This window comes from Salvelinus alpinus, chromosome 1 (assembly GCF_045679555.1).
Source record: "Salvelinus alpinus chromosome 1, SLU_Salpinus.1, whole genome shotgun sequence".
Classification (NCBI taxonomy): Eukaryota; Metazoa; Chordata; class Actinopteri; order Salmoniformes; family Salmonidae; genus Salvelinus; species Salvelinus alpinus.
The window spans coordinates 71,090,705-71,116,920 of NC_092086.1; the positions used below are offsets into that span (position 1 = coordinate 71,090,705).

Below are 26,216 nucleotides of genomic sequence, written 5' to 3' on the forward strand. Positions count from 1 at the left end.
TGCCCCATCAAATGTTGAGATGGAATCGTCTGTATTCTGATTGGCTCTGTGGATATTGTCTGTGTCTGAGAAACCCCAGGGGTCAAATTGTAGAATGATCTGAGATGTCAAGGGGAACTCTTTTTTTTAAAATATGTATTTTTTGGAGTTTTGGGGGGGGGGGCAGTGACAGGCTTGAATAGAAGGGAGATACTGAGGCAAAAAGGCCTGGATTCAATCCCACACAGGCAGGGGGATCATGCATGTGTCTGAGTCAGGGGCCTTAACCGCTAGGCTAGATCAACTCCAGGCACTAGTATGTGTATTTCTATACTTTACGGCCAGTTTCCCAGACACCAATTAAGTCCTAGACCAAAAAGCATGGACAGTAGAACATCTCCATTGAAATGGCTTAATGTGTTCAGGAAACCGATATGTGTGTCTGCATATCTGAAGTAGAGAACAATCAAACCAAGTGGCTCTTCATCAAATGCTTTATTACAAACCAAAACAGTACTTATTCAGATAGTGTACAAATATACCATTTTCACTCGAGAGGGAGGTATATATATATGGCCTTTTTGGTTTACCACAACTCAAAGTAACTGCATGGCATTGTCAATCAAAGAAAATAGAGTGAGAGAAAACATATTGTCCTTCTAACAGTGTCGGGGTGTTAAAAGGACTAAATGCAAGTAAAACACAAACAGAGGGGACAGTTTAAGAAAGTGCAAAGTACTTCCGATTGAATACTTAACCCAAACAAAGAAACTCAAAATGAATAAAAAAAATTATAAAACCTTCCTTATTTACAGTCATAGTATTTGTTTTAAGATGACCATTTATATATTTATTGAGGCAAAAATACCGGTTTGTTTTTTCTCTAGTTAAGTATCAGTGACATGCATATCCATCGTTTTTCAGCTTTGGATGGGTTCCTTCTCCCTTTAACGTTCCACTGTATGCATGGTTTCTAACAGAGGTCCCATCACTCAACCCATAGTGGAGGTCTTCAGAGTAGACAGACACTAATGAATGACATCAAGATGCACGTTTTGTACTAGCTAAACTAGGGTAATGTCCTTTTGGAGTCGGCACGTGGTGAAAAGGCAATGTAATGCCTGTGGTTCACGTTATTCCAATTCCCAGCATGGTTTGGAGCAGACGGTCTTTCCATTCCTCCTGTCTGCCAAGAAAGACATTCCAATGAAAAAAGGTGGAAATCTTAATGACTCAGGACGCAGGGCGCTCCGCCACGGCTGAATCAGATGGGCAGCGAAAGGTAGCTAGCAAACCAGGGAAAGAGCCACCCGGAAAACCATTCCCGGTACGTATCACACCCCATCAAACGGCCATAAAAGCTGCATTCAATCAGCCACTAAGCCTCTCTATATTGGCTTTCAGCAGTATTATGGGACATTCTAAGAGGGTTGTGGTGGGTAATCACTATTAAGGAGCTCTCACTCAGGTGTCATCCACTCATCTTGCCACTCATCCATCTCCTGGTTTAAGGGAGCTTTTCAAACAGCATTGGGCAAGCTAGAAGTACTCAAGAGACTCACCGAGACAAAGCTGCTGATTTCTTTTCGCTCTTGGAACTGCCCACGATTCAGGAGATCATTTCACCTTAACAACTGGAGTGACATTATAAAAAAAAAAAATATTACTAAAGGTGAATCTGGTGGATTTCAACCAGGCATGAACCAAAGCCAGGTTAACTTGTAATGTTTTTCAAGGAGTATAGACTCCTGAGTACCCCTGTCCTGGTTCCAACCATTTCAGTGGCCAGAGTGTGAGTGCACTCTTATGCCCTCTGCACTGTGGGATGAGTAGAGCCCGCTCCCTCCTGGGTGATCTAAGATGAGTGTGCTGGTTTATCCTGGAGGGCGCCACAGCATCGTTCACTTCAAATACCTCCTGACATCTCATCCATCACATGAACTGTTTTGCGAGGGAGCCAAAATAAGGGGTGTCTCGCCGGGAGGAAGCAGTCATAATGCTGAAGGACCAACGTGCTGGCAGACAAGAATATCGCTATGCAAAAGTGATGCCTTTGGATCTGAGGAGAGCTCAGGCAAAAGTTGACATTTAAGTCCGATAGAAGGATAGGGCATAATCCAACTTTCAGCCGGGACATTTAATTGAGTTTGAGTTTAAATTCTGTGTTTGGCCACCACGAAGAGACTTTGATAGAATGATTTGAGTTTGGCTGAAACTAGTATGACTACATGGCTAAACAAACTCACTCAAAGCAATTGTCCTTTTCATTCCTCATCTGCTTGAATAGAATCAATCTCAGATGTACCGTACCGTAGCGTTAACCATTCAAAACGGTGAAGCTGTATTCTTTAATGTTTTGTGAATAATACTTTTCTGTAATGTGTTCAATTAAAAAAGGCACTCTTCAGGATCATAATTGCCGTTCCTCTATAATTACAAGGTGCCGAACCAACACATATATTATGATGTGTAATGGCCCTTTGTTCATTTTCCAATAATACAGAACATATTTAGCATGTTTTCAGCTACATACACAGTTCAAATGCAGGGGATTCAACGTATTACTGCAAATCTCTGCTCTTCATTGAAAAATAAGAAGGATTGATCCAATGACTTTATATACTGCAAGATATATCAACACATTCATTAGTTTGTTCATTCAACCGGATTAACGGACATGCTATTTACACAACACAAACAACAACCATTTTCATCAAACATCAACAGTGGCACTTTATCGATAGGGCTTATGTGCATCCATTTATTAACAATCCTTAAACATTCTGAGGAATCTGAGATAAATGACATAAACTATTCTCCACAGCAATACATATCACAGCCATGAATAATCCCCTATGATGACCATAGGGGATTATATGTCATATATTCCTATGGGTTTATATGACACTGTCCATGAACATGGGAAGATAACATTACATATGTCCAGACTTGTTAAGTGCATAGTGCTGGATACACAGAAAACATGGAAGCAGGGGAAATCAATACAGATATGTCCATGTTGCTGCGAGTGACCCATGTGCAGGTATATAGGGTGACAGGTGACGTGTCTATGTGGAGTCTCTTACTTACTTACTTTTACTTAAGCTATATCATCTTTGTACAATAACAGGAAACCATCCCTCTTGCATCAGCAGCAGACTTTCATCCACTCTCATTGGTTTGGCGATCGATTGGTGCTTCCCTCCCTCCTCTCTGAGCCAATCACCATGCCTGCTGGCCTTGGTGTGAATCCAGGGATACATGGAGGTGTGCGATGCCATCAAAGCAGTCTCAGAGATGTTGATTGCTCCGTGTGGCTCGGTCTGAGAGTTTGGCAGGTGTGGTGCCTAGGCAAGCCCGGGAAAGCAGGTGTTTGGAGAGCTGTTTACTTTCCCTGTCTGTTTTTGATTTTTTGTTTTGTCTGCCGTCTCGTTTAATCTGGTCGGAAGCAGGTGGCGTGAGACACCCAGACACCCTGGCCTGTTCTCTGGGGAGCTATGCAGCCCGTGTTTCTCCTTTGTTTATTCTTTTCTAGTCCTCTGTTTGCTCTAATGCCCTCCCTCCGTCCATAACCCTCCCACTTTCACGACTCTGTCAATTTGGTTTAAAAATACCTAAAATCTACTTAGGGTCCTCCCCCTGTTCCTGCCACCTCAGAGTATGATACACATCACTGCCCGCGTTAGCAAAATCAGACAAAAATACAACGAAAGTTCTGTCGTCACGGGAAGGGAATAGTTTTCGCTCTGTATTGTACAGGAGAGGGGGGCAAAAACTCTTCTTAAGAAAATCTTCCCTTCATAAGAATGCTCTCAATTACAATTTTAGATGGCGACTATGAGTAAGGGGGAGTTTTACTTTATGGTATAGCTGGTTTTCACAGGGTCTCTGGGGGCAGGCTGGGGGTTGCTGTCAGCTGTGTATGGGTGCTTCTTGTTTCTGTCTGTCTAAGTCCACTCCTTTGTTCCTCCCTTCCCTCTACACAGTCTGGAAGGCCTTGGTCTGGGCAGGGATCATGACCGGCGTTGCCCCCATGCGGGCCAGGTTCCTGGGGCTCAGTTTGGGGGGAGGGCTGGGCTTGGCCGGGGCCGTGCGGGGCTCTGGGGTTTTGGGAACCACTTGTGTGTAGGCGGGGGGCTGTTGGAGGAAGCTGGGGGGCTGGCCGTTCTCCTTGAGGGTGGCCACGGCAGGCAGGCGGGCGTGGGGCCCCCGGGGTGCGCTGGTGTGAACCATGGATTGGGTGGAGGAGGTGCCTGAGCGGGAGCTGCCAGAGTGGGATGAGAGAGAGTTGGGCTTTACCAGTTTGGCCTTGGGAGCCTCAGCATCCTCCCTGAGACAGAGACAAAGACAGGTGTGGCTCAGAACATCGAAGGAATAATTGGTACTATTAATGAAAATAAAAACCTTCCACATAATGCACAATGAGTGCATTAAAGCACATTTATAATGGTTTTAATGCAATGCATAATGCATAACAATACACAACATGTATGTCAGCATCCATTGTTAACTTTTACGTCTTCATATAATTATTTGACTGGCCAAATACATGGCACTTTGAATGCCTGAATAACTGGTGTCCACTTCTTACAATGAACCCTAGTTAGATCAAGTTACGACAGCACATCAACAACATGCGATTGATCATCACAACGTCATTTGCAACCCCTCACCTTTTCTAAACAGTAGTCTGACCTCAGACCGTGTGTGTGTATGTGTGAATGTGAGTGTGTGTGTACAAGTGGGTGTGTCGCCACTAATGCTCCATATGTAAACAGGACCGAAGCGACTGTCTGCTCTGTGACTCTTCCCTCGCCGTGCCACTCCATTATTGATGCACAGCCATCCCCCCGTGCCTGCATAATTCAGCCTGACACTTGCAAATAGGCAACAGCGTGGATGCTACGCTATCGGCCAAAAATAGCTGCTGTTGTAACAAGCACTGCCAGCAGCATTATCAGACATAATTTAGATGCTGGAATCTGCTTTAAGAGGTGAGGTGCGGCTGTAGTGGAGCTACAGTACCGGCGGGATAGGGAGGAAAGGGGATGGTATACATAGGTTGGAGAGAGGATGCTACGCAGTCGGGTTTAAGTGGTGGTGGTGGTGTAAACCTGTGTTGGTGAACAGAGTGAAGTCCTTTTTTGTATCAACTAGGTGAGGGTTTTTCCCCACCCTATCTGTTTATGTATTTACTTTTTGTTCATTCTGGTTGATTTTGTTCTGTATATTTGATGATCTGGAAATGAACCCACACCAACCTAAATGTGTTTGCGTCTGTGTGTGTACCTGATCTCGTTAGGGGTCTCCTCCTCCTCGTATTTCTTCTTCTCCTTCTTGCGGAACACCAGCCAGATGATGAGGATGATGAGGAGGACGCCGAAGGACACACCCACCACGGCACCTGCCACCACACCCATGCCCCGCACATCTGAAACGCACACAAAGATAAATATGATTCACAGGTTGGGAGAAAGTGATAGCTATTACTGTTTTGAAGTCCAACAGATCATTTTTGGTAACATCTATGGGGTTATAATATGAGGCAGTGTGTGTGTTTGTGTTGGTTATAGCCTGGGCTACTTACAGTGTATCTTGACCTCTACGGTGCAACTCTCCTCTCCCACATCGTTGCTGGCGGTACATTTATACACCCCAGTACTCTCCTTGGTCAGGTTCCTCAGTGTCACTATCTCTGAGTTCTTCAAATCTTACACAAGAAAAAACAACAGGACAAGGTACAGTGATTGTGATGCAATTTAAAGCTTTTCTCAACTACCACATCCAGAAACACCATTGCAGGGGATGGCTATTTGGACAGTGCCTGAACAACCACCGAATTGTGATAGCTAAGAATGTAAACTAATTCAGAGTGACCATCCAAACTGGTGTCTCTACTGCATGTTCCTGCAAGGTCACTTTCATAATGTTTCTGTGGATGTGTGATGAATAGTACTGTTCTCTGTTTCTGATATAGACTACTGCTTTTTGGACCAATGCTCATTGGCCCAATCCCAAACTATTAGGGGCTAGCGGCCCCTAATAGGATTCGATAAGAATCCTATTAGGGGCTAGCGGCCCCTAATAGGATTCGATAAGAATCTGCGGCATTGCATTATAGCTGTACATTACCCTCTGATAGACTAGGGGGAGTTTTCGCCATATTACCTAAACTATCCAATGCTAGAAGATCTACAGTACACAAAAACATAAGGCGTAGGGGCTGGTGTTTGATTTGGGATTGGACAACTCAGACCTTTGCTGTAATAGATGTGACTGTGGCCAGTTTCCCAGAACAGGTACATGTAGATAAGGGATTGTTATTGAATAAGAACTTGGTCGAGTCTGCATGGGAGTAGTGTCTCTCCCAACACTTGAATGGACACAAATAAGGAATTCTTGATGTGGTAGATCTGATTTGAAATTGGTCTGGCATTCTGACACATACTTTAATTACATAAGTATGTTCTGTCCCAAAAGCCCTTAAAGGGGATCTGAAAAAAGAGGATATGGCACAAAAGTGCAGGAAAATGTTTAGAACAGGTATCAAGTTGACATTTGAGTCAGTTTATGACTAAAGACTAATCTGACTTATGACAGACTTGTCATTATGTCTTGAAGCCTTATGGTTGCACCCATGCACACAGCAAATACATCCACACACAGAAAGAGTATACAGTGGACTAGAGGGCTTACCTATGAGGGCAAGTGGGGGCAGCTTCCCTACATACTTTCCCTTGTCCAGCACCCTCTCCCATTTGTAGTTGATGGGGTCAGAGCCGTCTGTAGACTTACAGCTCATCTTAACATCACTACCCTCCAACAGCCGGCCCTCCATCCAACATCGTGGCTTAGAGGGCTTCACTGGAGAGAGAGAGAGAGAGAGAGAGACACACACTTTGAATTAGATAAATAACAGGTCCATATTCTGGTTCATCATGGGCGCAGGGAGAGAGTAGGGGGTTAAAGTTTACGACGAGCAAACTTCACCCTTGACTGACCCACAGACCACCACCCAACCTGACATCTGGACTTAGCTGAAACACCTGAGAGACATGGTGCACAACCTGGGAACGAGCGTGGTGGAGCAGAGAGAAGAGTTGAGCATCACTAAGACTGAACTCACATGCTATAAGAGCCAAGCGGATGAGCTGAAGATATGGAATATAGGTAATATAGTTATATTTTTATGTTATCAATTTAGTGTAGTAAATCATGTTATTAGTAAACCAATAAAGCTGTGACTATATTCTAACTGAATGTTGCCTTAGCCATGGGGACCAGACGGACAAGCAGTGAGAACAGACTGACAGAGAGTTAGAAAGAGGTGGAGGAGCAGAAGAGAGAGAACACAGGCGAAGAACACACTGCTCACTTTGAAATACATAATCATGTCATATTGACCAACAGAAAGCAAAACACATCTTGAGTTCTTATTTATTCTTATTGATACAGCCTGGATTCGAACCAAGGACTGTAATGACACCTCTTGCACTGAGATGCAATGCCTTAGACCGCTGCACCACTCGGGAGCCCTTAGTTGTCCATTTTTCTCCAGAATATTGAGTCATTGAAACTGAAACAGTGCATCCCATATGGAGGCAGCAAACAATGTACCAGGCCAGCTGTGATTTACAACCTGAGAGCAGTATTTTTTGGACTACCAAAAAATGTATTGGTAAATTATAACCCACTGTTCCCCAGTAGGCTGTCATTGTAAATAAGAATTTGTTCTCAACTGACTTGCCTAGTTAAATAAAGGTTAAATTTAAAATAAATTTAAAAAAGGCAATGATCACAAGTCAATCATAACGTGGCTAATAGGTTAGCGTATCTATCTATGTAGCAAGCTAAAAACACAGCCTAACATTAGCTAGATAGCTGGCTAGGAGGATGTCATGTCATGCCATTGGAGGAGTGGGTGAGTGACTGACTTTTTCCCCTGATATCATTTTTCAGTGACTATACACCGCTAGAGATGCAGGTGTCATTTGGTTAGCTAGCAGGAACTTGAATGACTGTTACACAGTTAGCATATCTCTTGCTTTCACAAATTCACTCTGGCTATCTACTCCGATTTCAGAGCAGTCTCATCCGAGTGTGTGAGAGCGCAGAACAACCGATGAATTTACGAACGCGCAACACCTGTTGAATACGTCCGGTGTCAGTAAATGTAGGCGAACAAAGTAATAGTTAGTCAAGAACGCTCTAGATAACATGTAAACAGCCTAACCAGCTCTGCTACAGCGTGTAAAATGGTCAGAGTGAGATCTGCTCTCATTTGTGTCTGGAAGTAGCTAGCTAGCAAGCTTGCCAACTTTAACCAGTTAGCTTGGGTGCTTGGTTGGGACAAGCATGCATTGGCAGGCAAGCAGCAAAAGGATGAGAAGATTCAAGAATCTTAGCTAGACAAGGAAGCCTTGAAATGAGGCGGTAATGATTAAGATCACTACTATCCCCGCCCTTAATCATTGTTGCCTCAATAACTCAAATTTTTTATGTAACATTTATCAGGAAATATTCCAAAAGTATGGAAATCAGCTCTTGTGCTGCCACTCCATAAGGGCCGGATAGTAGTGATCTTAATAATTACCGCCTCATTTCAAGGCTTCCTTGTCTAGCTAAGATTCTTCAATCATTGGTAAATGCCCAATTTGCTATTTTTTATCTGAGACACGTATTTTGAATGTAAAGGCTTTAGGCCTGGGCATAGCACTATTTCAGCAATCACTTTAGTTCATGATCTTGTCAATGCTTTAGACACTAAAATGAAATGTGCTGCTTTGTTTGTGGACCTGTCAAAAGCTTTTGATACTGTTGATCATGCTATTTTATTGAATAAGTTGTCCTCGATAGGCCTGAGCGCTGACGCCGCTTCACAGTTTCATGATTATCTTAGTGACAGAACTCAGGCCATGGTGATTGATGGGGTTAACCAACAATGCAGTTCAAGAAATTGAGTTAAGAAAATATTTACTAAATAAACTAAAGTAAAAAAATGTAATAAAATCCCAAAGTTACCCAAGAAAATTACATAACAATAACGAGGCTATATACAGGGGTACCGGTACCGAGTGAATGTGCCGGGGTACAGGTTAGTCGCGGTAATTTGTCCAGTGACTATGCATAGATAATAAACAGCGAGTGGGGGGGGGGGGGGGGGGGGATGTCAATGTAAATAGTCTGGTTGGCCATTTGATTAACTGTTCAGCAGTCTTATGGCTTGGGGGTGGGTAGAAGCTGTTAAGGAGCCTTTTGGTCCTCGACTTGGAGCTCCGGTACCGCTTGCCGTGCAGTATCAGAAAGAACAGTCTATGACTTGGGCCTATTTTGGGCCTTCCTCTGACACCGCCTAGTATATCGGTCCTGGATGTCAGGAAGCTTGGCCCCAATCATGTACGGGGCCGTACGCACTACCCTCTGTAGCGCGTTACGGTCAGATGCCGAGTGGTTACCATACCAGGTGGTGATGCAACCGGTTAGGATGCTCTCGATGGTGCAGCTGTAGAACTTTTTGAGGATCTGAGGACCTTTGCCAAATCTGTGTTGTCGTGCCCTCTTCACAACTGTCTTGGTGTGCTTGGACCATGATAGTTCGTTGGTGATGTGGACACCAAGGAACTTGAAACTCTCGACCCGCTCCACTTCAGCCGGTCGATGTTAATAGTGGCCTGTTCGGCACTCCTTTTCCTATAGTCCACGATCAGCTCCTTTGTCTTGCTCACATTGAGGGAGAGGTTGTTGTTCTGGCACCACACTGCCAGGTCTCTGACCTCCTCCCTATAGGCTGTCTCATCATTGTCGGTGATCAGCAAACTTAATGACGGTGCTGGAGTCGCGCTTGGCCACGCAGTCGTGGGTGAACAGGGAATACAGGTGGGGCCTATGTACGCACCCCTGACAGGCCCCAGTGTTGAGGATCAGTGGGGCAGATTCCTGTGTAGGTGTGTCCAAACTTTTGACTGGTACTGTATATATATAAAGTATATATGTGTGTGTGTTGAGTATAATGTTTATATTTATGTTGCATATACAGGGCACATTTATAAAAGTGACATAGGCCTCAATATGTCTTGCCTGTTACAATAAAGATATACAGTACCAGTCAAAAGTTTGGACACACCAACTCATTCAAGGGTTTTTCTTAATTTTTACTATTTTCTACATTTTAAAATAATAGTGAAGACATCAAAACTATGAAATAACACACGTGGAATCATGTAGTAACCCAAAAAGTGTTAAACAAATGTGACATGCGCTGGGAGTCGGGAAACACGTTCAGGGAGTGAATAATTTAATAAATAAATGAAAACATAATACAAAACAAGAAACACGAACAACACACAGACCTGAAACTGAAACAATGACGCCTGGGGAAGGACCCAAAGGGAGTGACATATATAGGGAAGGTAATCAGGAAAGTGATGGAGTCCAGGTGAGTCTAAGGACGCGCAGGTGCGTGTAACAATGGTGACAGGTGTGAGCCATAACGAGCAGCCTGGTGACCTAGAGGCCTGAGAGAGAGCACACGTGACAACAAATCAAAATATATTTTAGATTTTAGATTCTTCAAAGTAGCTACCCTTTGCCTTAATGACAGCTTGGCACCCTCTTGGCATTCTCTCAACCAGCTTCAAGAGGAATGCTTTTCCAATAGTCTTGAAGGAGTTCCCACATATGCTGAGCACTTGTTGGCTGCTTTTCCTTCAGTCTACGGTCCAACTCATCCCAAACCATCTCAATTGGGTTGAGGTTGGGTGATTGTGGAGGCCAGGTTATCTGATGCAGCACTCCATCACTCTCCTTCTTGGTCAAATAGCCCTTACACAGCCTGGAGGTGTGATTTGGGTCTTTGCCCTGTTGAAAAACAAATGATAGTCCCACTAAGTGCAAACCAGATGGGTTGGCGTTTCGCCGCAGAATGCCGTGGTAGCCATTCTGATTAAGTGTGCCTTAAATTCTAAATAAATCCCCAACAGTGTCACCAGCAAAGCACCCCCACACCATCCCACCTCCTCCTCCATGCTTCACGGTGGGAACCACACATGCGGAGATCATCCGTTCACCTACTCTGCGTCTCACAAATCTCAGACTTGGACTCATCAGACCAAAGGACAGATTTCCACCAGTCTAATGTCAATTGCTCGTGTTTCTTGGCCCATTGCAAGTCTCTTCTTCTTATTGGTGTCCTTTAGTAGTGGTTTCTTTGCAGCAATTCAACCACGAAGGCCTGATTCCCGCAGTCTCCTCTGAACAGTTGATGTTGAGGTGTGTCTGTTACTTGAACTCTGTGAAGCATTTATTTGGGCTGCAATTTCTGAGGCTTCATGTATTAAAGTTATGATGGACTGTCATTTCTCTTTGCTTATTTGAGCTGTTCTTACCATAATATGGACTTGTTTTTTTACCGAATAGGGCTGTCTTCTGTATACCAACCCTACCTTGTCACAACACAACTGATTGGCTCAAACGCAATAAAAAGGAAAGAAATTCCAGAAATTATATTTTTATTGAAATGCATTCCAGGTGACTACCTCATGAAGCTGGTTGAGAGAATGCCAAGAGTGTGCAAATCTGTCATCAAGGCAAAGGGTGGCTACTTTGAAGAATCTCAAATATAAAATATATTTTTATTTGTTTAACACTTTTTTGGTTACCACATGATTCCATATGTGTTATTTCATAGTTTTGTACTTCACTATACAATGTAGAAAATAGTAAAAATAATGAAAATCTCTTGAATGAGGAGCCGTGTCTAAACTTTTCACTGTATATATATATATACAGTACCAGTCAAAAGTAACAGTCAAAAATGTATTAAATGATCTGAAAATCGAGTTGAGTGTCACCAAGGCTGAACTTCAGTTCACAAAGAACCAGATGAAGGAGGAGACTGAAGGTAACTGTCAATGTGCCCTTGAGCAGGCACTTACCTATGAATCAATACACAATATTTATTTTTGTCATTCAGGTATCTTCACAGCATCAGTGAGAGGAGTCTACTACTTCAGATTCACTTCCTGTGGTGGCATGGATACAATGATGGGTGTATTCTGTTTAAGAATGACCAGAAAGTAATGTTCGCATATGAAAAATAAGATGCTGATCGGTGTTTGGAGTATGCATCTTATGCAGCTGTCCTGGACAGAGGAGGAGGATGTGGTCTCCCTGCCAGCTTCAGGCTTTATGATAATTCCTCATATCACAGTAATTCCAGCCACAGACTGTTCTCTCTGCTACCACACCGCAAGTGGTACCAATGCACCAGTCTGGAACCAACAGGACCCTGAACAGCTTCTACCCCCAAGCAATACAACTTCTAAACAAGAGTGCTAAATAGCTCTTCAAATCTCAATGTGCCAATATTTTATTTTTGATTACATTTTTTTATCTGATCTTTAACTCTGCGTTGTTGGAGAAAAAAAATGTAAGTAAGCAGGTCACATAATCTCCTACTAGATAGATCAACCAGGATAGACCGGTGTTTTTTTTGTATTTTTGGTACTTTTTAACTACTGTCATTGCTGCAGAAAACCACATTGACATCAAAGAAATGTATTCTTGCCAGCTGAAAACAGTTATCCCTATGAACAAACAAATATGATCAAACACACGTACACATAATATACAGATCCCCCCCCCCCATCCACTTCCTGCTCTCTATCACGGACCTCTCTTCCTCTGTTTTCTCCTCATTTTGCTGAGCAGAGCAAATTCTACCCAGGATGAAATTAGGGGGGCTGAGGAGGAGGGGGAGCAGGTGGCAGGGGGCCCTTCATCTTGTTCATGTGTCAGAATCACCTCCCAATGCCACCCAACTCCAATCCCCCCCTTCCCCAAGACCATTATCTTCCCATTGAACAAGACAAATGCTAATGTTTGTCTACCTAAAAATCGAAAGTGCCATTGCAAAGCTGTGGGACAATTTGTACAAATGTATGCGGCGCACTCCCTAAACGTCGTAATGTGGGAGACCGTACGAGGGTAGGACAGCCTGGAGAGAGCTCTATATTAGAGCTATCCACAGCTAGACACTGTATCACAGTGTCAATGATGCTACTCAGTAGTGTAAAGCACCTAAGTAAAAAGAACTACTTAAGTCATTTTTTGGAGTATCTGTATTTTACTTTACTGTTTCTATTTTTTGACAACTTTTACTTCACTAGATTCATAAAGAAAATAATGTTATCAAGGCACAAGGCGAGACCCAAATGCAGACACAGGAGGCAGATGATTGTAGCCGTACAATGTTTATGAATCCGAAGGGGTAGGCAAGAGAATGGTCGTGGACAGGCAAAAAGGTCAAAACCAGATCAGAGTTCAGGAGGTACAGAGTGGCAGACAGGCTCATGGTCAAGGCAAGCGGAATGGTTAGGCAGGCGGGTACAAAGTCCAGAAACAGGCAAGGGTCAAAACCAGGAGGACTAGAAAAAGGAGAATGCAAAAAGCAGGAGAACCAGGGAAACCACTGGTTGACTTGGAAACATACAAGACGAACTGGCACAGAGAGACAGGAAACACAGGGATAAATACACTGGGGAAAATAAGCGACACCTGGAGGGGGTGGAGACAATCACAAAGACAGGTGAAACAGATCAGGGCGTGACAAATCTACTTTTTACTCCATACATTTTTCCTGACACCCAAAAGTACTCGTTACATTTTCAATACTTAGCAGGACAGGAAAATTGTCAAATTCACGACTTATCAAGAGAACACATGGTCATCCCTACTGCCTCAGATCTGGTGGACTTACTAAACACAAATACATATTTTGTAAATTATGTCTCAGTGTTGTAGTCTTCCCCTGGCTATCAGTACATTTTTCCAACAAGAAAATGGTGCAATCTGCTTTGCTGAATATAAGGAATAAAAAATAAACTTTTACTTTTGATACTTAAGTATATTTAGAACCAAATAGTTTTAGACTTTTACTCAAATAGTATTTTACTCTGACTTTCACTTTTACTTGAGTAAGTTTTTATTAAGGTATCTATACTGTTACTCAAGTATGACAATTGGGTACTTTTTCCACCACTGGTGCTAGTTACGCTTTTATCTCTTGTTGTCATTGCACAGTTAAGGATTTGGATCGGTAGCAACATGTGGCAGTGGTCCAATGTCGACCCTTTGGAGTTTGTTTTCGCTTTTACAAGTAAGTCACAAGTAACTGCCATCTTATACTTTAGTGACACCAACAGGTTAGTTAGGTAGTGATTCAAACATCTCACCAACAGTGTTTGTGTGGTCATTGCCAGTCAACCACCTCACTGGGCACAGACGTCAATTTAACGTCTATTCCACATTGGTTCAAAGTAATTTCAATGAAATTACATGGAACCAACTTAAACTCAACCAGTGTGTGACCAGTGGGACAATATGAAGGGATAAGGGACAGTATCACTTCTGTAATTGCTATCCATCACATACAGTAAGCATTTAGAACCATGTTACACATTTTAACAGTGAAATATTGGTGTTGTGAACATCTCTTGAATCTCTGACTAGAGATGCTCACCGCCACCTGTACTAGTTGTGTGAGTGCATCCCTTTTCAAGTGACATAAGTATGATACTGTATTGTGGTGAATTCAGGGTTAGCCTAACCAAACCCAATTCTCTGAGGGTATTTTATGTTCGTGTGACTAATCATGTGGTGGAGCTCTTTATATTACCTTGTGTGGTGATGACTGGTTTTGATGGTTCCTGTTTGATGGGGGTTTTGTTTAAAGTGTGAAAAATTATAAAAATACACAGCGGGTCCAGAACTTACCCAGTACTATGAGGTTGACCATGCTCCAATGGTACTTCCCCCCGTTCTTCACCTTGCAGCTGTACTCACCCGAGTCGCTCAGGGTGAGGTCACTGATCAGTAGGGAGGCGTCCCCCTTGAGGTAGTCCCCGGCTAAGGACAGTCGGCCCGCCTCCGCCTCGTTGGGGTCGTACACCCGGCCCGCAAAGTAGGTGATCACCTGGCAGGGAGGAAGGGACGGAAGGTGGGACGGAGGGAAGAGGTACAGAGAGATAAGAGGTGCTGGCTGTGTATAGCAGGACTTGTCTGGGAGAGTTGGAACTATGGTGCAACAATTCTGTACACATGGTTATCTGGGGAAACGTTGTGGGTGTGTGTAGGTGACACGCACATGGATACATGCATGCACACACATTTTTTTAACGTTTTAGTCATTCAGCAGACACTCTTATCCAGAGCGACTTACCGTAATGAGTGCATACATTTTTCATACTATGTTCTAGCAACTGAGCCACACACACACACACACACTCGCACGCATGCACACAAACACACACACACACACACACAAAATACAGTACAGTACGAAAGGGTGGTGACCTAGGGAGCTCTGAGGTACCGGATCGCATGAGAAAACAAATCCCCTTTAAAGTAAAGCGTTGCATGTATATCATTGCATTTGCATAGTGACATAGAGCAGCAGAGTAGAGGAACTTACAAAAGTTGCACACATGGAGAACATTTTTAGTGACCTAGGGTCCGGGAAAAATGGGGCCTTTTATAAATGCATTTCATGCAATTCTACGTCATTTTACATGACTTGAGACTTTGGCATAATCTTTTTAATGCCGCGTTCAAAACATGGGAACTCGTAACTGGGAAATCTCTGACTTCAAGACAACTGAGAACTGTGGAAAAAAAACTTGTTTTGAATGGTCATCCAACTCAGAATTCCAAGTCGGGAGCTCAGGCCTCTTCCTAGAGCTCCAACTTTCCGACCTGAAGATCACTGACGTCATGATTCGATCTTGTTTCTTTCCGAGTTCCCAGTTGTCATGAAGGCACCATAATACCACACAAATGATCAAAATGACAGGCTACTTTGACACTGACAAACTGAGAATCTGAGATCAATAAAAATGACCTTGTCTTGAATCCATCAATAGTCTAGGCCTAGGTGTGTGCAAATACATATTGTAGCCTACAATATGAGGAAGAAACTATAGTCCTAAAAATGCTTTCCAGCTTCACTGAGTCACCTAATGATGCGGTGCTCACTCGCTGGCGATGGCTGATGTGCTCGTGCCAAGAGCCTCTCTCTTGTTTTACTTTGTAAAACAATAGGCCTTTTAGAAAATGCATGAAATATTTTGGTTTCCTACAGCAGACAGATTAAAGTCCTCCTTTCAGCAGGAGCCATTTGCTTTCCAACCTGTGTTTCCCAGCGATTGTATTTTAAGTATTGCCAAAGGCCTGTTTTGTCTGTATGCTGTTTGTTCACTGACAGATTTGCCGGGAACTTGTTGTTGGGCTACACTGTACAGCTAGGCTTTTTTAAAGAAGAAGCTGATCCTCCGTGGCTAAATGATATGCTTTCTCATGGTGTAGTAGGCCATTCTGAATTATTTCATTTATTTTTTAACAGACAGCAGTAACTCTATAACTTTGGCAAATTTATTTACATTTTTCAGGGGCTCTGCAGCACCTCCAGTATAACTTTGCAAATGTATTTCAATGTATCAGTGGTGCTGCAGCTCCTCCAGAACCCTTCACCCGGCTATGATTCTATAAGGAAATAAATGAGGAAGTGCAACGCTGGAGAGATGAGTTGCAGACTCATTCATGTCTATCAAAGCAGAGAGAGGGAGAGAGATCAGGCTTTGAAATACTTTGCTAGCATCTACAGTAGGCTACACACCGCTGTTTGAGTTGAGTGCTGCGGTGATGCGCGTTGTAGACGATTGAATTCCCTTCATCTGAACATCGGAGTGTCAGTAACATGCATGTCAGTTCAGTGCACACAGCGTAACTGAGGGAGAAACATTGTTGCGGACCTACATCAAAAATGACCTCTCCAGAATACATATGACGGAAATCCATCGCAGTGACGGAGAACGTTAACCCCTATTGTAAATAGAGTTATCATATTATTATGATTATGTGGTTATCATACCACGTGCTGCGCTATATGAGGTTCTTTCGATAAACAAATGGGGCCAATCTGTGACATGGGATCAACATTTCAAAATGGTTTGAAGCAAAAATAAAAAAGTAGTTTACGCAGTTCCACATAGAGGAATAAAAGGTGAATATATGCAAATTGGCCCATAACTCCATCTATACAAGAACATAGGCCTAGGACAATAATACTTTAACCAGGGTACAAAAAGACAATGGCAAATGTTATACAATTGTATAATTTATATAACTCTACATATAGGGACTAATATAGAACCCCTGCCCAAAAAAAGCATGCAAAAAGTGTCAAAAAAGTAGGCTATTACCATTTTAAGAATAATAATAAATGTAGGCTTTGCCAATGCAATGATATTCAAAATATTATTACATTCTAAAATATGAGATAATAATGTGGACATTGACTGACTAAAAGATTGGATGCATGCATGCCAATTTTTCTGTAGCCCAGCGGTTTCCAAACTAGGGGTCGCGACCGCATGTGGGGTCGCCTGATATGAAAATGTGGTCGCGGTAGAATTTCCAAAATCCCCTCCAAAAATGATATAGTACCAGTCAAAAGTTTGGACACACCTACTCAAACAATGTAGAATGTAGTAAACATAAAGGAAACCCTTGAATGAGTAGGTGTGTCCTAACTTTTGACTGGTATTGCATATACAAAAAATATATATACACTTAACAAAAATATAAACGCAACATGCAAAGTGTTGGTTCCATGTGTCATGAGCTGAAATAAAAGATCCCAGAAATATTCCATATGCACAAAAAGCTTATTTCTCTCAAATGTTGTGCAGAAATTATTTTACATCCCTGTTAGTGAGAATTTCTCCTTTGCCAAGATAATCCATCCACCTGACAGGTGTGGCACATCAAGAAGCTGATTAAACAGCATGATCCTTATACGGTGCACCTTGTGCTGGGGACAATAAAAGGCCACTCTAAAATGTGTAGTTTTGTCACACAACACAATGCCACAGATGTCTCAAGTTTTGAGGGAGAGTGCAATTGGCATGCTGACTGCGGGAATGTCCACCAGAGCTGTTGCCAGATAATTTAATGTTAATTTCTCTACCATAAGCCACCTACAGGGTCATTTTAGAGAATTTGGCAGTGCATCCAACTGGCCTCAGAATAGCAGACCACGTGTATGGTGGCGTGTGGGCAAGCGGTTTGTTGATGTCAACGTTGTGAACAGAGTGCCCCATGGTGGCGGTGGGGTTATGCTATGGGTAGGCATAAGCTTCGGGTAAATGAACAAACACAATTGCATTTTATTGATGGCAATTTGAATGCACAGAGATACCGTGACGAGATCCTGAGGCCCATTGTCGTGCCATTCATCCGCCGCCATCACGTCATATTTCAGCATGATAATGCACAGCCCCATGTTGCAAGGCTCTGTACACAATTCCTGGAAGCTGAAAATGTCCCAGTTGTTCTAGGACATCCACCAGCCCATTAAGCATGTTTGGGCTGCTCTGGAGCGATGATTACGACAGAGTGTTCCAGCAACTTTGCACAGACATTGAAAAGCAGTGGGACAACATTCCACAGGCCACAATAAACAGCCTGATCAACTCTATGCAAAGAAGATGTCGCGCTGGAAATGGTGGTCATACCAGACACGGACTATTTTTCTGATCCACGCCCCTTTTTTACATTACAGCTTTCTTCTAAAATTGATTTAATCGTTTTTTCCCCTCAAATGTACACACAATACCCCATAATGACAAAGCAAAAACAGGTTTTTAGAAAACTGAAATATCACATTTATATAAGTATTCAGACCCTTTACTCAGTACTTTGTTGAAGCACATTTCCACAATGACAAAATGTAAATGTTCTACTCAAACCACAAAGCAATTTGGAGCGTATACCACCTGGTTTCCAGTCAATTCGCACATTTTTCATGCGGTTGACACGGAGTAATGTTAAATAATGGTCTAATAGCCTATAGTTTTTTGGGGCATGTTTTATTAATTGTGATAGGCTCACGTTTTACCGGTACGGCGTACCCCCACTATTTTACTGCCTTACTTTTACCCTAGTAAATAGAAATACCCATGAACAATCTCTGTCTACCACAGCATTATCTAAGACCCAAAGACAAAACAAAACGTTCCTTCATTAATTGACTATGTAGGGATGTTTATAAATCAACACATGCAAGGATCAAGACTTCATTTCATAATTTGACCATGTACGGAAATTCAAAAATCAACAAATGCATATGTTTTCCCCCTACAGCACTTAAAGTTTATAACCCCCATTGCAGGTATTACATAACACCATGGATACCCAAGCAGAGCCTGTAAAGTGGGCGAATGAGATTTTATTTCCGCGGATAAACCGCAAGCCTAGTAAACGATCATTCGCCCAAAGGCAAACTGTAGCAGCACTTTTATTAACCTGCAGGGAGAGAGTGGAAGGAGAAAGTAGGCGGACGTATTGGTCTAACGAGCCTGACAGTACCTTGGAGGCTAGATTGACCAGAGGCCAAATGGAAAGAAAACTATGCCCACCTGCCAATTCCCGGTCATAAAAAAGAACTGCAGATGGATTCAGTGAAACCAGAATGACAAAAACAAGACAGCCTGCATGCTGAAAGAGGCAGATCTTCGAAGTTGAGAGAAGTGGAGGAGAGTTTGATTCAGTCCTTTGAGGGTCCTCCTAGTCATTGAGAAGAGGGGGTCCCTATAGACTAATATTGGCCTCAATGAACTGGAGATAGTGACGTACTGTATCTTATGTCATGAAGTCATATGTTATGTCATCTTATGTCATGCGGTAGTAATGCCCACTGCTCTAGCGCTTCACGCTCCCTCCTCCCATATACTTCTCTCTTTCTCCATCCTGTACAAAGGAACACACATATATGCTATAATTTCCTCTGGTTCTATGATACATCTCAATAGTATGGAGTTGCTTTCTGTCCTTGTGTCCTCTCCTACTGATCTGAAAACACAGGGTAGGTGACAGCAATATAGATTCCCGAAACCAGGAATGTTCTTTCGCATGTCTAGTTATGGAGGAAAGGACACAAGGGGAGGAAGACACTTTAGTTAATTGAGATGCACCCCAAGTCGTCAGTGAAGTCAGCCACTCTCACCACTCTCTGCTTGGAGCTGGGCTTGAGGAGGAGCCACTCGATGTCCAGCGTGGGGGCGTCGCCTGCCCAGAACTGGTGGTGACAGGGCAGTGTGGCATTGTCCCCGACAACCCTCTTCATCTCTGTCTGGGCACACACCGTCAACACACCCAGCAGAACTGTGTGGGCAGAGAGGAAAATGAGCTTAGTGACACATTACAGACACGTACATACACCACATGACCAAAAGGATGTGGACACCTGCTCGTCAAACATCACATTCCAAAATCATGGGCATTAATATGGAGTTGGTCCCCGCTTTCCTGCTATAACAGCTTCCACTTTTCTGGGAAGGCTTTCTACTATATGTTGGAACATTGCTGCTGGGAATTGCTTCCATTCAGCCACAAGAGCATTAGTGAGGTCGGGCACTAATGTTGGGCGACTAGGCCTGGCTCGCAGTCGGCGTTCCAATTCATCCCAAAGTTGTTTGATGGGGTTGAGGTCAGGGCTCTGTGCAGGTCAGTCAAATTCTCGCTTTGTGCATGGGGGCATTGTCATGCTGAAACAGGAAAGGGCCTTCCCCAAATTGTTACAAAGTTGGAAGCACAGAATTGTCTAGAATGTCATTGTATTCTGTAGCGTTAAGATTTTCCTTCACTGGAACTAAGGGGCCTAGCCAGAAGCAGGAAAAACAGCCCCATACCATTATTCCTCTTCCACCAAACTTTACAGTTGGTACTGTGCATAGGGGTAGGTAGTGTTTTCCTGGCATCCGCCAAAACCAGATTGTGAAGCGTGATCAATCACTCCAGAGAACGCGTTTCCACTAATCCAGAGTCCAACGGCGGCGAGCTTTACACCACTCCAATCGACTGATGGTTTGCACATGGTGATCTTACGTTTGTGTGCGGCTGCTCGGCCATGGAAACCCATTTCATGAAGCTCCCGACAAACAGATATTGTGTTGACGTTGCTTCCAGAGGCAGTTTGGAACTCGGTAGTGAGGGTTGCAACTGAGGACAGATTATTTTTTACGCGCTACACGCTTCAGCACTCGGTGGTCCCGTTCTGTGAGCTTGTGTGGCCTACCACTTCGCAGCTAAGCCGTTGTTGCTCCTAGACATTACCACTTCACAATATTAGCACTTACAGTTGACCGGGGCAGCTCTAGCAGGGCAGACATTTGACTAACTTACTTGTTGGACAGGTAGCATCCTATAACGGTGCCACGTTGAAAGTCACTGAGCTCTTCAGCCAATGTTTGTCTCTGGAAATTGCATGGTTGTGTACTCAATTTTATACACCTGTTAGCAACGGGTGTGGCTGAAATAGCCGAATCCATTAACTTGAAGGAGTGTCAAAATACTTTTGTATATATAGTGTACATGTACACACACACAGGTGCACAGACACAGACACAGACACACACACACCAGGGTATTGGGGGTAATAATGAGCCCAAAGTAGAATGGACTTCACTACCTCATACACACAGCATGTTGAGAGGTTAGCTTTGTTGTTCTTTGATGCAGGAATCGAACCTGCATAACTCAATAATAACAATAGCACACTGAGCTTAAGCCCAGAAATGAGCTGCGGTGCTACTCACACATGTATTCAGGTCTCAGACAGGTTACTCCTCAAAGAAGGATAATCTCAAACAAGGTTAATCGTCACACAAGCATAGATGGGCGAACCACTTCTGCAAGAAAAGCATATTCCATAATATGTGATCAATGTTCTTTTCACTGCCCTCTCCTTTATGAAATCTATCTCAACCCCACAGCATGTCTCTATCCAACTAAGGTGTACATCTCTCCATTGAAATACATTGTAAACATTTTTGAAGCCTGTTTACAAGGCACTCATTCCAGTGAGAGATTAATGGACAATGCAACACATCTGGGACCTTGGTCTGGATTAACTGTACAATGCATGGATAGGATGGCATTAAAATGGCATCAGGGGGGATTTACACTGAGATCAGTCTCGTCACAATGGATGGCAGAAAAAAAAACGATGAGGAAAGAACAACAGAAATGTCCCTGAGCGGATGATTTTCTGTTGAGCTTCTGGCTGTGTCCCAAATGGCATTCTATTACCAATGTAGTGCACTAGTCACAAGTAGTGCACTATGTAGGGAATAGGGTGTCATTTGGGACGCAGACAATCCCAATTGATTGCAGATAAAGCAAATCACTTCAACTCGGAGACAGGTGAGACCACTAAAAACTGTCTGTCAACAGCCAATTTGTCTCTGTGGCACATTAGGCAATATACGGTATTTGAGATGCTTTAGTGTTGAGAGAATAATTCTATTTTCATTAGGTTCTGTGTGAGAACTTGTTAGAATTATTTATGATTTGTTTGCCATGCCAATAAAGGATTTTGAATTTAGAGCATTATTCAGTGTAATGTCAGTCACAGACTGATGATGAAAAAAATTACTAATCTATAATGGTGAGAGAGCATGGAGTATTTTCACAAGTTTCGAAACAGCAAGGCTCAGTATGGGGATTAATATTATACATTTAATATTGACGTCACATGAGTGTACAAAACATTAAGACACTTTCCTAATATTGAGTTGCACCCCCCCCCCCCCCACAGAACAGCCTAAATTAGTCTGGGCATGGACTCTACAAGGTGTCAAAAGTGTTCCGTGTTGACTCCAATGCTTCCCACAGTCGTGTCAAGTTAGCTGGAGGTCCTTTGGGTGGTGGACCATTTTTTTTTTAAACTGTTGAGCGTAAAAAATAAACAGCGGCGTTGCAGTTCTTGACACAAGCCGGAGTGCCTGACACCTATTACCATGCCCCGTTCAAAGGCACTTAAATATTTTGTCTTGCCCATTCACCCTCTGAATGGCACACATACACAAACCAATCACCTGGTCAGTCTGTCATGGAAAGAGCCGGTGTTCTTCATGTTTTGTACAACCATCAACAACCATTTACAGCGCCTGGTCGAGATTTGTTGTTGTTGTTGTTGTTGACAAAAGTCCATAATCTCATGCTGGGGTAAATATAATTGCAGTCGTATTGAATAAGATGCTATAAACGCGCAGGCCTAAATGTCTAGCACAGCTCAAACGTTTGCTTTATTGATACACATTCTGGAAACTCATGATTGCTGATTCATGTCTATAAATCCAGCCACTGTGTACTTATAAATTAAGAGTTTATTTCCAAAACACTATGTCCACAAATGTCTCCCGTTTGTGTGTTTTCATCAGAAAAGACTGCTTATGGGTAATTTCATGTGTGTGTGAAATATTACTGTTCTCAGATTTTTTTATTCATAGATTTGAGATGTGTATGAAAATGTGTGTTTTTTTTGCAAAATGCTACATATCCATTGTTTAGCTGGAATGGAACGTTTGTATCCTATATATTTGACTGTGATATGTGGTTGTCTCTTCTAGCTATCTTAACATGAATGCGCTTATTGTTAGTCGCTCTGGATAACAGCATATGCTAAATGACTAAAAGGTAAAATGTAAATGTTTTACATATAGATCTGATATTACTGTTTTGATGTCACACATATCTTTGTACATTTCTTTATTAAAAATGTAGTTATTTGTTACATTTGACTGTAAAACCTAGCAGTACTACTTTTTTTTCTCTGAGGTGGAAATATAGCTTTTTGCAAAAAAACATGATTATTTGTCTCACTGAAATGAAACCATCAAGTGAAAGATTTAAACAAATATATGTATGTCATTGAACAACCCCATGCCATGATTAGACACACACACACACACACACACACACACACACACACACACACACACACACACACACACACACACACACACACACACACACACACACACAGTCTTGCGCAGCTAACCTTGTGGGGACATACAATTCAAAATCCTACTCACCTTAACCCCAACCCTAACCCATACCCTAGCCTTAACCCTAACCTTAACCCTAAACCTAACCCTAGCTCATAACCCTAACCCTAAAACTAACCCTAGCTCCTAACCCTAAAACTAACCCTAATTGTAACCTTAACCCTAAATGCCCTAGAAATAGCATTTGTTCGTTTACGATTGTTGTGTGGATTTCTGGTCCCCACAAGTATAGTTAAACACGTACACACACACACACACACACACACACACACACACACACACACACACACACACACACACACACACACACACACACACACACACACACACACACACGATGAAAAAACAACTAAAGTATAATGGTGAGAGAGCATGGAGTATAGTTAAGTATAGTTAAACACGTCCACACACACACACACACTGTCACGGCCGTCGTAGGGAGGAGACCAAGGCGCAGCGTCGTAAGCGTACATTCTACTTTATTTAAAGAACGAACACTGAACAAAACGAACAAAATAACAAAACGAACCGTGAAGCTAATATGGATAGTGCAGACAGGCAACTAAACATAGAATAAGAACCCACAAAACCAAAAGGGAAAATGGCAACCTAAATATGATCCCCAATCAGAGACAACGATAAACAGCTGCCTCTGATTGGGAACCAATTCAGGCCACCATAGACATACATATGCCTAGACTTACAAACACCCCTAGACATACAAAAAACCCTAGACAATACAAAACAAGCATACCCATCCTCGTCACACCCTGACCAAACCAAAATAATAAAGAAAACATAGATAACTAAGGTCAGGGCGTGACACACACACACACACACACACACACACACACACACACACACACACACACACACACACACACACACACACACACACACACACACACACACACACACACACACACACACACACACACACACACACACACACACACACATTCTATTTAAAATGATCCACATAATCCACTGATCACCGCTAATGCTATAAATGATTTATACCCACCATGTGTAAAGGATGTCACACTGCTTGCTTAACGAGTGCCACTGTCTCCTGATTCGGCTCATAATGAGGCTTAAACCCAGGACCTCTGCCTTGTTAGCACACGGGAACGCCCTCCTGAAGCATCTTACCAGTCTGCGCCACGCGAAGAGCTAGCTATTCGCTGCCGCAAGTGGGGAAACTTCAGGCAATGGAGAGAGTTCTACACATCCCGATGTGCTACACATTCACCTTGATTGACACAACAGCCAATCAAGCTGTGTGCCGTGACACCGGGAACGCTAAAGCCATATCACCTCTGCATATCGCCCACTCTCACATATCCTCATATACCCACATGGCTGAACAAGTCTAGGGCTTCCATGACACTAGCATAAAAGCTAATTAGAGAGCGCTAACCGATTAGCCCAACCCTCTTACCCCCCCATACATGACATGATGGTGGCAATTAAGATACAGTATGTAATTAGAAGGAGCTGGAAAGAGGACAACAGGATAATTTCTAATGATTACTCAATATGGGCCTAATTAGATTAAATTGAGTGCCACTCAGAAGCTCGGGGGGTGACAAGCAGGTGAGAACAGGACCCCTTTGTGAAAGTAATGTCTTTGCTCACAAGCCATTGAAAGAGATGCTAAGTCTAGGCAGGCTAGGGCTCTGTAACCAATAAAGACCATAGCTAACAGGCTAACTGGCCTCCTGCTTTTAGAAAATGGTGGAAAGTCAATGTCCAATATCCAGTAGAAGTCATTTCTCTAGCCAACCTGGCAACAGCTACTTCCTGAATATAATAACAAGATGGCCACCGCTAAAAGTGTTGAGTCCCTACTCCCCACTCGTTCCTGGTTTAGCACTGTGTTTCGCATAGCTAATGATCTTTGTGTAGTTAAGAACATACCGGAAGCTTACTCCACAGATAGGTTTCTTCACAACGTTGTCACGGAGGGGGGGTCACGTGTGTTTGCAAAGCAGAGGTCCTGAGTTCGAGCCAGGAATGAGCCAAATCGGTGGGAAGTGGTACTCACTAAGCAAGCAACGTGACAGCCGTAACATTTGCACTTGCCGATGCCGTGTTAGGAGTTGGCAGGGGAGGACCTGAGAGCTCAGCAAGTCTCTCTCTCTCTCTATATATATATATATATATATATATATTTATATGCTTAATTGCTTTGTGGAGAAGAGGCCGGTGTTGGCTGTGGTTCATACATAATACTAATGTTTGTGGGTTATGGCAGAAGCAAGGCAAACTGATGCCGGTTTTACGTAAACATAGATGTGAGCTCATAGTGTTTTTTGGAGCTGTTCTGCGTTA

The 26,216-nt window shown here is 42.9% G+C and overlaps 1 protein-coding gene across 5 annotated transcripts in view; it reads right to left on the bottom strand.

Moving 5' to 3' along the window:
• Window positions 1–455: 455 nt before the first annotated feature.
• LOC139584642 (CXADR-like membrane protein) overlaps window positions 456–26,216 on the bottom strand; it is a 129,671-nt gene continuing 103,910 nt past the window's right edge. For 3 of the 5 annotated variants that reach the window (XM_071416762.1, XM_071416726.1, XM_071416736.1), the window contains 6 exons: window positions 20,039–20,196; window positions 14,752–14,950; window positions 6,676–6,843; window positions 5,567–5,689; window positions 5,269–5,410; window positions 456–4,309 (listed from right to left, as the gene is read on the bottom strand). In XM_071416762.1, coding sequence (XP_071272863.1) covers window positions 3,958–4,309; window positions 5,269–5,410; window positions 5,567–5,689; window positions 6,676–6,843; window positions 14,752–14,950; window positions 20,039–20,158 — 1,104 coding nt within the window. In that variant the 5' untranslated portion in view covers window positions 20,159–20,196 and the 3' untranslated portion in view covers window positions 456–3,957. The remainder of the gene's footprint in view (window positions 4,310–5,268; window positions 5,411–5,566; window positions 5,690–6,675; window positions 6,844–14,751; window positions 14,951–20,038; window positions 20,197–26,216) is intronic. The other 2 variants (XM_071416744.1, XM_071416754.1) reach the window with 2 other exon arrangements.